The sequence below is a fragment of the Pinus tabuliformis genome, chromosome 7, assembly GCF_031772625.1.
Source record: "Pinus tabuliformis cultivar Carrire ecotype Pingquan chromosome 7, CPIR1, whole genome shotgun sequence".
Classification (NCBI taxonomy): Eukaryota; Viridiplantae; Streptophyta; class Pinopsida; order Pinales; family Pinaceae; genus Pinus; species Pinus tabuliformis.
In genome coordinates, this window is record NC_142293.1 from 1,323,653,591 (window position 1) to 1,323,667,946 (window position 14,356).

The window sequence follows — 14,356 nt, forward strand, 5'->3', positions numbered from 1 at the left end:
TGCTTTGGCAATGCCAATTCTCCAGCCAATCAAGGATGACATCATGACATTCCAATGTAACATTTGGGATAAAAGCAAGCCACCGAATCATGATAAATCAATGTAAAAATCTAAGTTGTTGTAGAAATACTTGAGCAAAGGTGAAAAAAATCCAGAGCTTATCAGTCTCTAACTTCAACTTCTTATCATGATACTAAACAAAGGATTATGCTTTTAAAAAATCTGAAGTAGCTATGAAAAAGATTAATGAGAACACAGTTCTACATTATTCTTCTAAAAATCCTTATCAGGCTAAGCGAATATACTTCTAATTTATGCATTTCAATCAACCATCAATTGACATTACAAACATAGTACAAATTCATGCAGCTTTTTGGCCCACAGGCATACAATCTAGGGCCAATCAAGAGTTTTAATAGCTTGGATAAATGAAAAGCAAGATTCCTGAGCTATATAATAATAAATGCAGAATAGGGGACCCCGATTCCTGGAATTGGAGAGACAAACCTCTTGTCCAGAGGCTGGGAAAACACGTGAGTTCTAAACTACAAATAAACCCTAACCCTGCCGTGAGCTGACAGAACAGAATATTAGAAGCAAGCCAGAACACTGAGTTCATACCGCAGACTGTTTTTTTATTTCTGTTGTAGACGCTAAAATTCTCTGTTGAACTCCAGACTTGGGACTTTAATTAGTAATTCTGTGCCAGACTGGATTAAATTATTTGACAACAATTGCAATTAGTCTATAATTGCTTGGCAGGACAGTGGTATATTGTTTAACTGTTATATATATATATATATATATATATATATATATATATATATATATTAGAGTTATATGGTTGTAACTGTTTGGTTTGGATAGTATTGTTCATTAAATTTTATAATGTGTGGACTATGGATGTTTGATATTAAAGCTGTTACCTCATGAAGTGTTACGAGAAAATTGCTGTATAAAACGTGACTATGTGGGAAAACCTAGGACAAATTACCGTAGCTCACTACAAAACCTCACTTCATTTAGAGAGGCAAACAAATGTTAATTCTTACTTAAAAGATGTGTGGCTCTCTTTAAGATTAACTCCTTATTGTTAATATCTAATTAGATGAGACACCATCCATTATCCCAATTGTTTGTAAAACATGAAAGAAAAACTTTACTTATTAAATTTTGTTGCATGCCCATTTGCATTTAATCATCATTCCGACTTGTGAAAATTACAAATCCTTACTTTTCTTTTTACTAAACTTATTTCCCATGGAGGAGGCTTTCTTAATGATGTTCTCCATATTTGTGTAATCTTACAATCTTCCAACTTCTCCTATTCAAGCATGATTCAGCCTATCGAATTGTTCTTTCATAAACTTACATGTATTAACACCCATCCTTTCAATGGTGAGATTTTGTTTGATTTTAGAAGACACACAAAATACTAAAATAGAGAGGCAGAGACAGAGATGTGACATGTCTTTTAGGCCTTTAGGTCGTGGTGGTTGTTTAATGCAGCCCATTGCTTTTGTATAGCTTTCCTTGTACATATTTGTATGCTAATAATCAAAGGAAGTATTTTATTTAAAAAAGAAAAGGAGTTTCCATGTCCGAATACATCTAATATAGCACAGATCACTGCATAAATTTCTAACTTTGGTGGATAGAAATAAGGTGATAGTATTGAAGGCACAATTCCCACATAAAGAACCAAATATCTTCTCAAGGCCTTCAGAGGCAGTTGGACCTTGGATGTTGTCTGTAACTTTTTGCAAACATAGACTAATAGCAGTGAACCTGAAAAAGACGAGGGTTATGATCCTCGATCTAAAACATAGACTTATCACATTGAACCTTAACAAGACTAAGGTTACAATCTTCAATACCAAAAATAGATTATGGCAGTGAACCCTAACAAGACTAAGGTTATGATCTTCAATACCAAACATAGACTTATCATTGTAAACATTAACAAGACTAAGGTTATGATCTTCAGTACTTCTAAGAACAACCATACTTCCATTTCATATCTACAGGGGATGAAGTAGAGAATCGATATTGCTACAGCATATACCTATTTGGAGTTCCAATTCACTGGCAAGGAAGAGGCCTCAAAAAGATACAAACCTTGAGCTAAGTGATAGAAACTCAAGGGACAGAAAAGTTAAAAGTAAAGGGGCCAAGTCTTACTCAAGACAAGCATTCTGTGAAAATGGTATATGGATTCCTTGAACCCCTACTGTTATCATAGGAACTATAGTTCATGTATATAAGAGTGTCCATAAGTTTTTATAAAGTATTGAGGTCTTGTAAATAGGTTTGTTAGTTGATGTCAATTTCAAATTTGAAATTCAAGAGTTGTGGATGAGAATTCGTGTAAAGGCAAGATCATTAGACACCCTCCATCATTGTTAGTTATGTATGTCATGTCATTGGTACTTTGCGCAGTTTCGCAGCGCGGGTATGATGTCTTGGTACTTGCGCAGTTTCGCAGCGCGGGTGTGATTGGCCAGTTTTTCTGCGAAATAATGTTTGCGTGTTTTCGTAGCGCTCTGTTTGTCAGCGATTTCGTAGCGCATCCTCTTAAATTTGAACTGCCGCGCTACGAAATCGAGAGTAGTTTCAGGGTTTTTTTGCAGCGTTTTTCTCTGAATGTCTAATCCAAGAGTAGTGAGTCACAAATCTGGTTATGATTGTCTTTTCACACCCTTTCTATGTCATGATTAGCCATTATTTTGCCATAAGGTCCGAAGTCATATAGTTGTGTGTCAGTTGTAGGACGTTATAGGGGGTGGTCATTCCATAATGAGTTCTTCATATCATATGAATGTTTTTGCTCTATGAAAAGCCTGAGCTTTGTTTTAAACGGACTACTGCAAGCGAGCCTGTACTCTACAGCTAAAGATTGTTTTCGTGCTGCAAACCACCGTCATTCCCTTGTGTAAAATTACTCAAAGAAGCATGGAAAGAAGGGAACATCGTTCGGGTAAATGTGTGAGAACAGAGCCGGAGGGGTTAGATGTAACCTCAGGGATGAGGAGGTAGCAAAGGCGTTTAGAAGTGCTGGTTGCTGGCAATTTTGTGAAAAATTAAAAGGGTGGACATGCAGAAGTGACCAAGGCATTTGCATTGAACTTCACTGACTGAATTCGAAGGTGGCCATGTTGGAGTTTCCGGTGTCCCCTGAAGTCCTTTCTTCTGTCACAAAAATCCCGAGGGGTGGCCAAGAGTGGTTCAAGAATTTCAAGTTTGACATGGGTCCGTGCAAGGAGTTCTTGAAGGCACCATATGTAGACGAAGATCTTACTAAAGCTGTCCCAAGGAGCTATCTAAAGGAGAATTATGCTATGCTATTGACATGTATCCAGAAGTACCTGACGTGTGAGGGTCGGTACAACAAAGTCTACTCATACCATTTTAAGCTGCTGCTACACTTCACTGGTAAGAGCTCAATAGACATACCTTTTTACTTATTCAGAAGTATTAGCAAGATGTGTGATAAGATTCAGTTAAAGAAGGAAGCTTATGAAACATCTCTTTTTCATCATGGTCTGGTTAAATTACTGGTGTTGGATAGCCTACATAAAATTGGTAAAGACTGGGATTCATTGTGTTCATGGCGGTTTCCCAAGTAAAACGGGCCTAACTCCATTACCTGTAAGAGAAAGAGAAGAAAAGAGTGAGGAAACTACTTTGGCTGAGATTAGGAAAGAAATAACAGACCATAAGAAGCCCAAAGCTAAAACAAAGAAATCAGAGAGGTCTGTAACAGTCAAAGAAACACCTGAAGCATCAATGAAGAAAACTCCTAAGCCAGCAGTTAAAGAAACACCTGAAGCATCAGTAGATAAAACTTCAAAATCATCTAGAGTATCTGAAAAGGAAACCCCTAAGTCATCTCCTAAAGAAACACCTCAGTCATCAAAACAGAAGACTCACAAAAGAAAGGATGAAATTAAATCTAGTGAAGTTGAAAGGGTTTCAAGGGTGAGAACTAGAGGCCAGCTAAGCAAAGAAAAAGGAAAGTCAGCCCCTGTGGAAGAGAGTCCTATTTCTAAGGGCAGTTTAAATGACTTACTGGAAGCCATTGAATTAGAGCAAGACCATCCAATTCAAATTGAACCACTTGAAATTGAGCAAGATCAATTGGTATCACCAATGCATATTGATCTAACACAATCCTCACCTGAAAGTTCTAAGAAGTCAAAGGTTTCCAAAAGATTAAAGTTTGAAGAACCAAGTGAAGAGTATGCCTTTAAACCACGCAGACCAATGACTAGAAGGCAAATGAAAGAAGTGGAAAAAGCTCAGAAAGAGAAAGCATCTTCAGAGATGCCTAGGACAGAGGCACTTGAAGTCTTCTCTGAAATAGTCCAAGCAGCTAAAAACAAGAACAAGGATAATAAGGTTGTTATCAGTCAAAGTGGAAATGTGATTGCCATTAAGAAACAAGCTGAAGCAAGTAAGGAAATACCTCAGGTTCAAAATGTTTTTAAAGAAAAGGCAGTAAGATATACAAGCTATAAGAAAGCTGTAATGAAAGGTAAAACAAGTTTGATCAGTCAAGCTAGCTCAGTATCTGATGCCTATGTATGGACAGTGCCAGCTCTGAAGCAGGCGAAGACTATGAAACAAATAAATGCAGGTCTAAGAGCAGAGAACAAGAAGTTGAAGGAAGAAGTCATCAGCCTGAAAGAGAAGCTAGACAAACTAGCTAAATGATTCAAGAAGGGATGTGTTTTCCAAATTTTGATATATTTTGGCCATCGTCTTTTTAAAAGCTTTTTGAGACTTTTTGATGTCTTTACACCTGTATAGAATGACTGAAGAAATCACAAACTTGAGTTATTGTTGCTTTAAGGTTCATGTATTTAATTTTGATGACCTACAGCAGTTTTGTAGCGCGCTACGAAACTGCTGTAGATGACCGGTTATGTTAAAAACTTGAGTTTGAATGCTGAGGTCAACAAATATTTAAAGAAGATGACTTAATGCCAGCATGGAGGTTATAGAAGGTCAGTCAGATATTTAAAAAAGGTTGCCAGGTGTAAATATTCGAAGAAAAGGTGAAGTTTTGTTTCTTATTGAAAGTTTCACTTTATGTCCGAGTTTTTAGGTTGTGATAGAGCTGCTGAGGTGTTAAGTGATACACTTGTCTAGTTATGGGATGGCCAGATCATGAGTTTTCTTCAGTCACACGGGACTATCCAAGGATTAAATGGCTTGAAACTGGATCATTAATACATGAACACCGATGGGAGGCAGCAACCGAGAATATAGGCTTCATTTTCTTATTGGTTGATGAATCATCTATGCATCAGGTATCCGGAGCTGTCCATACATTGAATCTGCTTTCAGTTTGGGTTTGGTTATTATTGTAATGCTACAGGTGGCAAGCACTGAGAACGCAGCAAAGTATACGAGGAGAAAGACTTAAAGTGCCAATGTGACAGAGTCCTCTGTTTTCGTAGCACCATATCTCTTGTAATCAATTAGTTTGTTTATGATATAGTTAAGGTCATTAATGTCAAAATTCCGAGCTCCCTTCATGCTTGTTGAGGAGTCTCGTGCAGTAGTGTTTTTGATTGGCTATATATAGGAATAACTTTTATGTAAAAAAGGTTGGATACTTTATAGAAAAACAGTGTTGTTTTGGGCCATTGTAAGACCTTTTTGACAGTAATAGTAAAACAGAGTTATTTTCTTCTCAAGATTCTCGAAGGATTGTCATGTTCAAATGTAGTGATGGTGTTTTATACTTTATGTTATTTTATAGTCTTGTTGTATGCAATCACTCAGAATTCATAATTATATGCTCTGACTTCCTGTGTATTCAGCAAGCTATGTTTTGGTGGAGTATGTTTGACATGTAATGCTAAGAGCCTTGATTTCCATGAGATCACTGTGTTTTCCTTGTTTACTTAATATTATAGACTCCATAGCCCAATGAGAGCCAGTTTGATGTGTTTCCAACCAGTTATGCTTTCATAAGTAAATAAAGAGTTAGCCATCTAGTGTTTGAAGGATTTTATCAAGAGTTGTGAGAGAGCCCTCTCTGATTAGGAAGGCTAATTCCTAATCTAAAGTATGGTCTGAAACAGTTACATGAAACTTTGCTTGGTTGCAGCCCCTAGTACTGGTTTTGTGATAACACCTACTAAATGCCAATGAAGATGAACATGGTGATCATAAATTCACAATAGAACAAATATATGCAAAAACAATACATTCTTTCATAAAGGCTTACAGGTACCTACATTAACAATGGGCAAGAGAAATTTTTATGCAGTAGTAGACACAAGCAGAGATGAGCATCATCTCTAATCTCTGTTGTGAAGAGGTATTCAGAAAACCACCTCTAAAACCAAGAAAGATGATAAGATCCCTATAAGGGTGGCCAATCACATTATTTGCAAGACCATAGGTAAATTGATGGCAGTAAGAACACAGTGTTATGAGATCACTCCTCATAAAACATTTGAAGTCCTTAGATTACCTAGAAAAGCTTATTGGGCATTGCTTGGAAGATCTTGAATATATGCAACGAGAAGAACCAGATGTTTTGATAAGGAAGAACTCATTTTCAAAAACAGCCAAAGAAATGTAGAATCCCACCAGATAAAAGTAATGTGGTAGTGGAAAGTGAAACGGATACCACAAATATAGACAGGCCATCATGACCAAAACCTGAATGGAACACACTTGTATATGATGTGGAACCCAGGGCATCAGGAATTTTTGTTTTCTGAACAGGGTTTTCATAATTTTCATCTTTAGGTGGATTTTTTTACACTTTACTGGAGGGTGGGCTGACCACGGTGAAGAAATTTCTAATTGGAAAATGTAAACTGTTGTTAAATTACGTTGTTCTGAAGGTGAACTTCTGTTTGATAATATATCAGTTTGTGGAGTGACTGATAATTTGTAACGCTGATAAGCCACTCATTTTGTACTGGCATCTTTATAGTAACAGAATCCAAACTATTGAGTTAGTATTTTCTAATCTCCTGGCATTTGTTTTGCATAGCTTTTTTTTATATATGTAGTGGAAAGTGAAATGTATACCAGAAATATAGACAGGCCATCAGGACCAAAACCCAAATGGAACACACTTGTATATGATGTGGAACCCAGGCCACCAGGAATTTTTGTTTTCTGAACAGGGTTTTCATAATATCATATTTAGCTTGCAACTGCTTGCTATATAGTAAAAAATGGCTATTGTCAGATAAAGGTAGTGAGAAACAACTGCAAATTCAATAACAGAACAGAGATTAAACTGCATGCAAGATGATCCGAGAACGAGTAGTAAAGAAAAAATTACCTAACACTTTCTCCAAGGTGCATAGATATCGAATTCAGCTGTGCCCTGTTCTCATAAAGGCACTGAACAGCTTGCCTCCATCTTACAATTTCTTTTGCCAAATTCTGCCCAAGAAAATTTTGACTCATCAAAGATAAAAGCAAAACCTGTTTCTGAGTACTAGCAACCTTGCTGATGTTCTTTAGTCACAAACATGATATCATTAAATTTAGAAATTGTACTAGAGAGAAATATAACAAGAATTGTTACTGGAGGTTTACCTATTAAATTTTGTTGCATGCCCATTTGCATTTAATCATCATTCCGACTTGTGAAAATTACAAATCCTTACTTTTCTTTTTACTAAACTTATTTCCCATGGAGGAGGCTTTCTTAATGATGTTCTCCATATTTGCGTAATCTTACAGTCTTCCAACTTCTCTTATTCAAGCATGATTCAGCCTATCGAATTGTTCTTTCATAAACTTACATGTATTAACACCCATCCTTTCAATGGTGAGACTTTGTTTGATTTTAGAAGACACACAAATTACTAAAATAGAGAGGGAGAGACAGAGATGTGATATGTCTTTTAGGCCTTTAGGTCATGGTGGTTGTTTAATGCAACCCATTGCTTTTGTATAGCTTTCCTTGTACATATTTGTATGCTAATAATCAAAGGAAGTATTTTATTTAAAAAAGAAAAGGAGTTTCCATGTCTGAATACATCTAATATAGCACAGATCACTGCATAAATTTCTAACTTTGGTGGATAGAAATAAGGTGATAGTATTGAAGGCACAATTCCCACATAAAGAACCAAATATCTTCTCAAGGCCTTCAGAAGCAGTTGGACCTTGGATGTTGTCTGTAACTTTTTGCAAACATAGTCTAATGGCAGTGAACCTGAAAAAGATGAGGGTTATGATCCTCGATCTCAAACATAGACTTATCACATTGAACCTTAACAAGACTAAGGTTACAATCTTCAATACCAAAAATAGATTATGACAGTGAACCCTAACAAGACTAAGGTTATGATCTTCAATACCAAACATAGACTTATCATTCTAAACATTAACAAGACTAAGGTTATGATCTTCAGTACTTCTAAGAACAATCATACTTCCATTTCATATCTACAGGTGATCTTCAATACTTCTAAGAACAATCATACTTCCATTTCATATCTTCAGGGAATGAAGTAGAGAATCGAGATCGCTACAGCATATACCTATGTGGGGTACCAATTAACTGGCAAGGAAGAGGCCTCAAAAAGATACAAGCCTTGAGCTAAGTGATAGAAACTCAAGGGACAGAAAAGTTAAAAGTAAAGGGGCCAAGTCTTGCTCAAGACAAGCATTCCATGAAAATGGTATATGGATTCCTTGAACCCCTACTAAATGCCAATGAAGATGAACATGGTGATCATAAATTCATGATAGAACAAATATATGCAAAAACAATACATTCTTTCATAAAGGCTTACAGGTACCTACATTAACAATGGGCAAGAGAAATTTTGATGCAGTAGTAGACACAAGCAGAGATGAGCATCATCTCTAATCTCTTTTGGGAAGAGGTATTCAGACAACCACCTCTAAAACCAAGAAAGATGATAAGATCCCTATAAGGGTGGCCAATCACATTATTTGCAAGACCATAGGTAAATTGATGGCAGTAAGAACACAGTGTTATGAGATCACTCCTCATAAAACATTTGAAGGCCTTAGATTACCTAGAAAAGCTTATTGGGCATTGCTTGGAAGATCTTGAATATATGCAATGAGAAGAACCAGATGTTTCGATAAGGAAGAATTCATTTTCAAAAATAGCCAAAGAAATGTAAAATCCCACCAGATAAAAGTAATGTGGTAGTGGAAATGAAATGGATACCACAAATATAGATAGGCCATCAGGACCAAAACCCAAATGGAACACACTTTTATATGATGTGGAACCCAGGGCATCAGGAATTTTTGTTTTCTGAACAGGGTTTTCATATTTTTCATCTTTAGCTGGATTTTTTTACACTTTGCTGGAGGGTGGGCTGACCACGGTGAAGAAATTTCTAATTGGAAAATGTAAACTGCTGTTAAATTATGTTGTTCTGAAGGTGAACATCTGTTTGATAATATATCAGTTTGTGGAGTGACTGATAATTTGTAACGCTGATAAGCCACTCATTTTGTACTGGCATCTTTATAGTAACAGAATCCAAACTATTGAGTTAGTATTTTCTAATCTCCTGGCATTTGTTTTGCATAGCTTTTTTTTACATATGTAGTGGAAAGTGAAACGGATACCAGAAATATAGACATGCCATCAGGACCAAAACCCAAATGGAACACACTTGTGTATGATGTGGAACCCAAGCCATCAGGAATTTTTGTTTTCTGAACAGGGTTTTCATAATATCATATTTAGCTTGCAACTGCTTGCTATATAGTAAAAAATGGCTATTGTCAGATAAAGGTAGTGAGAAAAAACTGCAAATTCAATACCACAACAGAGATTAAACTGCATGCAAGATGGTCCGAGAAAGAGTAGTAAAGAAAAAATTACCTGACACTTTCTCCATGGTGCATAGATATCGAATTCAACTGTGCCCTGTTCTCATAAAGGCGCTAAACAGCTTGCCTCCATCTTACAATTTATTTTTCCAAATTCTGCCCAAGAAAATTTTGACTCATCAAAGATAAAAGCAAAGCCTGTTTCTGAGTACTAGCAACCTTGCTGATGTTCTTTAGTCACAAACATGATATCATTAAATTTAGAAATTGTACTAGAGAGAAATATAACAAGAATTGTTACTGGAGGTTTACCTATAAATTTTGTTGCATGCCCATTTGCATTTAATCATCATTCCGACTTGTGAAAATTACAAATCCTTACTTTTCTTTTTACTAAACTTATTTCCCATGGAGGAGGCTTTCTTAATGATGTTCTCCATATTTGCGTAATCGTGCAGTCTTCCAACTTCTCCTATTCAAGCATGATTCAGCGTATCGAATTGTTCTTTCATAAACTTACATGTATTAACACCCATCCTTTCAATGGTGAGATTTTGTTTGATTTTAGAAGACACACAAATTACTAAAATAGAGGGGGAGAGACAGAGATGTGACATGTCTTTTAGGCCTTTAGGTCGTGGTGGTTGTTTAATGCAGCCCATTGCTTTTGTATAGCTTTCCTTGTACACATTTGTATGCTAATAATCAAAGGAAGTATTTTATTTAAAAAAAAGAAGGAGTTTCCATGTCTGAATACATCTAATATAGCACAGATCACTGCATAAATTTCTAACTTTGGTGGATAGAAATAAGGTGATAGTATTGAAGGCACAATTCCCACATAAAGAACCAAATATCTTCTCAAGGCCTTCAGAGGCAGTTGGACCTTGGATGTTGTCTGTAACTTTTTGCAAACATAGACTAATGGCAGTGAACCTGAAAAATACGAGGGTTATGATCCTCGATCTCAAACATAGACTTATCACATTGAACCTTAACAAGGCTAAGGTTACAATCTTCAATACAAAAAATAGATTATGACAGTGAACCCTAACAAGACTAAGGTTATGATCTTCAGTACTTCTAAGAACAATCATACTACCATTTCATATCTACAGGTGATAAACAGAGAAAAAGGTCACTTCTTTGCACAAAATGCACACATTTTGAAGCTACCAGGCAACCACTATTTAAGAGTATTAAACTGGAGAAGATAAACAGAAATTAGATGACAACACTTCATGGCATAAGGCAAATATGAACATGGCACATATCAGATGGTATACCTGTTGAGTCTTTGAGCTGCACTCTATGTATGCAGCAACACCGAACTGTTTCCTCAACTCCTCACCCTGAAGATAAATAGAGACCTTCATATCTTTTCGTGGAGCATGTAGGGTGTAAATGCAGTTTTATTAAGCATGTCCATCATCTAAATTCAAAATTTGTGCAAGCTAAAATCCCAAACATGGGAACATCTAAGCAACTTCACCTAAACTGGAATTGCCCTTATTATTAACAACCTAACAATCTAATATCGAGAGTAAGCAAAATGAAACAAACATACCTGTGCAGTTGTTATTGGTGTAGTACCCAGATTGTCGGCCAAATAACGCTTATCTTCACGAAGATCTGCATTGTGAATAAAATTCACCACTGAATCAGCCTGACAAGTTAGATATATGTCTCATAAAATGCAGAGCAGGTAGCAGAGGTTGGAATGTTTTCAAAAATGCAGAGCAGGTAGCAGAGGTTAGAATGTTTTCAATCTGCTTTTGTAAATTGCTTGAACTGTGAGATGTCATCAGAGAATTCACCAATTTTACAAACATCACATGCTGATGAAATTCTTTCAGTGAGAAGTAATAAGTTAACTGTTCAAGATTATCATACTATCTGATTGAGAGGGCAATAGCACGCAAAAGGTAAACATGATATAGCTAATTGTTTTATGTTAGTTATTCTAGATGAGTTTGGAAGTCCTATGAATTTACTTTGGTAATTTCTGTACATTAATATAATTTTTCCAGGTTAAGAAGGGGATTTCTGTTGTTTTGTATTATTATTATAGTGATGATGATACACTTACATTATCCATCCAAAAGAGGCCAGTTTTGGAAACACTTTAAGCATCTTTTACTGAGAAAAAGGTCACTTCTTTGCACAAAATGCACACGTTTTGAAGCTACCAGGCAACCACTATGTAAGAGTATTAAACTGGAGAAGATAAACATAAATTAGATGACAACACTTCATGGCATAAGGCAAATATGAACATGGCACATATCAGATGGTATACATGTTGAGTCTTTGAGCTGCACTCTATGTATGCAGCAGCACCGACCTGTTTCCTCAACTCCTCACCCTGAAGATAAACAGAGACCTTCATATCTTTTCGTGGAGCATGTAGGGTGTAAATGCAGTTTTATTAAGCATGTCCATCATCTAAATTCAAAAGTTGTGCAAGCTAAAATCCCAAACATGGGAACATCTAAGCAACTTCACCTAAACTGGAATTGCCCTTATTATTAACAACCTAACAATCTAATATCGAGAGTAAGCAAAATGAAACAAACATACCTGTGCAGTTGTTATTGGTGTAGTACCCAGATTGTCGGCCAAATAACGCTTATCTTCACGAAGATCTGCATTGTGAATAAAATTCACCACTGAATCAGCCTGACAAGTTAGATATATGTCTCATGAAATGCAGAGCAGGTAGCAGAGGTTGGAATGTTTTCAAAAATGCAGAGCAGGCAGCAGAGGTTAGAATGTTTTCAATTTGCTTTTGTAAAATGCTTGAACTGTGAGATGTCATCAGAGAATTCACCAATTTTACAAACATCACATGCTGATGAAATTATTTCAGTGAGAAGTAATAAGTTAACTGTTCAAGATTATCATACTGTCTGATTGAGAGGGCAATAGTAGGCAAAAGGTAAACATGATATAACTAATTGCTTTATGTTAGTTATTCTGGATGGATTTGGAAGTCCTATGAATTTACTTTGGTAATTTCTATACATTAATATAATTTTTCCAGGTTAAAAAGGGGATTTCTGTTGTTTTGTATTATTATTATAGCGGTGATGATACACTTACATTATCCATCCAAAAGAGGCTAGTTTTGGGAACACTTTAAGCATCTTTTACTGAGAAAAAGGTCACTTCTTTGCACAAAATGCACACGTTTTGAAGCTACCAGGCAACCACTATTTAAGAGTATTAAACTGGAGAAGATAAACATAAATTAGATGACAACACTTCATGGCATAAGGCAAATATGAACATGGCACATATCAGATGGTATACCTGTTGAGTCTTTGAGATGCACTCTATGTATGTAGTAGCACCGACCTGCTTCCTCAACTCCTCACCCTGAAGATAAACAGAGACCTTCATATCTTTTCTTGATGCTCAGTCCAGAATTTCCTACGAGTTAACTATATTCTGTGACAAGTATCTTCCCATCCTAAAGCCAATTTGCTATTTACTTATAGTAGCATCTTGCATTTTAGACTTGGCCCATAATTCATAGGTATTAGGGACACTGAGTTGCATCATAGGCCTCTAGTTAGAAACAACTCCCATGTCTTCTGCTTTAAGAATGAACTTGGAATCCCTTTAAAATAAACTTTCTTGATTTAATTTGTTATTTAAAATAATATGTGAACTTCTATTATCATACTGTTCTCTTGTTTTACAGAAAACACTATGATGTGGGGGCTGCACAGATGATGTTTGGGAACAAACCCCTTGACAAAGATGGAGATGGAAAAAGACTAGGAAGAATAATATTTGATAGTGGTAGCTCCTACACATACTTCACAAATCAAGCTTATAGTGCTTTCCTTTCAGCTGTAAGTATCACAAATTACCCTTCCCTTGTAATATAAGGAATTTGTCTGTTTCTAATAATGCAATGCTGACAGGTTAAAGAAAACCTAGCTAGGAATCAGTTGGAGCAAGATTCATCACACTCATTCCTACCACTCTGTTGGCGAGGGAAAAATAGGTTGAAGAAGCTATTTATTCATTAAGCTTAATGATTGCTATGATAAAAAAAGATTACTGCTGAATGAGTTTCAATGCACAGGAAAAAGGTAACGTCTGCTCGGGAATCTTGAATGGTACTGCAATCGGTAATGTGGACACGAATATTCTTGGAGGTAATGAAACAACATATTGTTTTGCTGCTTTTTGTTTGTGTGTTTGTCAGTCTGATTTTTCTACAAGCATGTCATGAATGACCTTGGGTGGGCTTGTATCTAGAGCAGTTAAGGTATGTTCTTAATCTACATGTTGGTGATTGTATTAAGATAAAGTAACAAAAGTGTGTTGCATTTTGCATATATCTCTTTGCAAGAGCACCTTGTTGTTTATGACAATGAGAAAAACCAGATTGGATGGGCTCGCTCAGACTGCCAAAATCCTCCCAAGTTCTCAACCTTCTTCTTTTACCTTTGATTCTTATTCTATAGGATTTAGTGCTTATGAATTTGTACATGTAAGAGATATGGCAAGATGAGAGCTAGTAACTGACTCTTCC

The 14,356-nt window shown here is 36.1% G+C and overlaps 1 protein-coding gene across 1 annotated transcript; it reads right to left on the reverse strand.

Annotated features, from left to right (window-relative positions):
* Positions 1 to 11,094: 11,094 nt before the first annotated feature.
* LOC149252454 (rac-like GTP-binding protein ARAC9) lies at positions 11,095 to 13,209 on the reverse strand. The gene is made up of 5 exons (XM_089454156.1): positions 13,185 to 13,209; positions 12,388 to 12,506; positions 12,107 to 12,172; positions 11,375 to 11,439; positions 11,095 to 11,159 (listed from the first exon to the last, which is right to left on the reverse strand). The coding sequence occupies exons 1-4, from the start codon at positions 13,207 to 13,209 to the stop codon at positions 11,386 to 11,388; spliced, it is 264 nt and encodes an 87-aa protein (XP_089310282.1). The 3' UTR covers positions 11,095 to 11,159; positions 11,375 to 11,385.
* Positions 13,210 to 14,356: the final 1,147 nt, after the last annotated feature.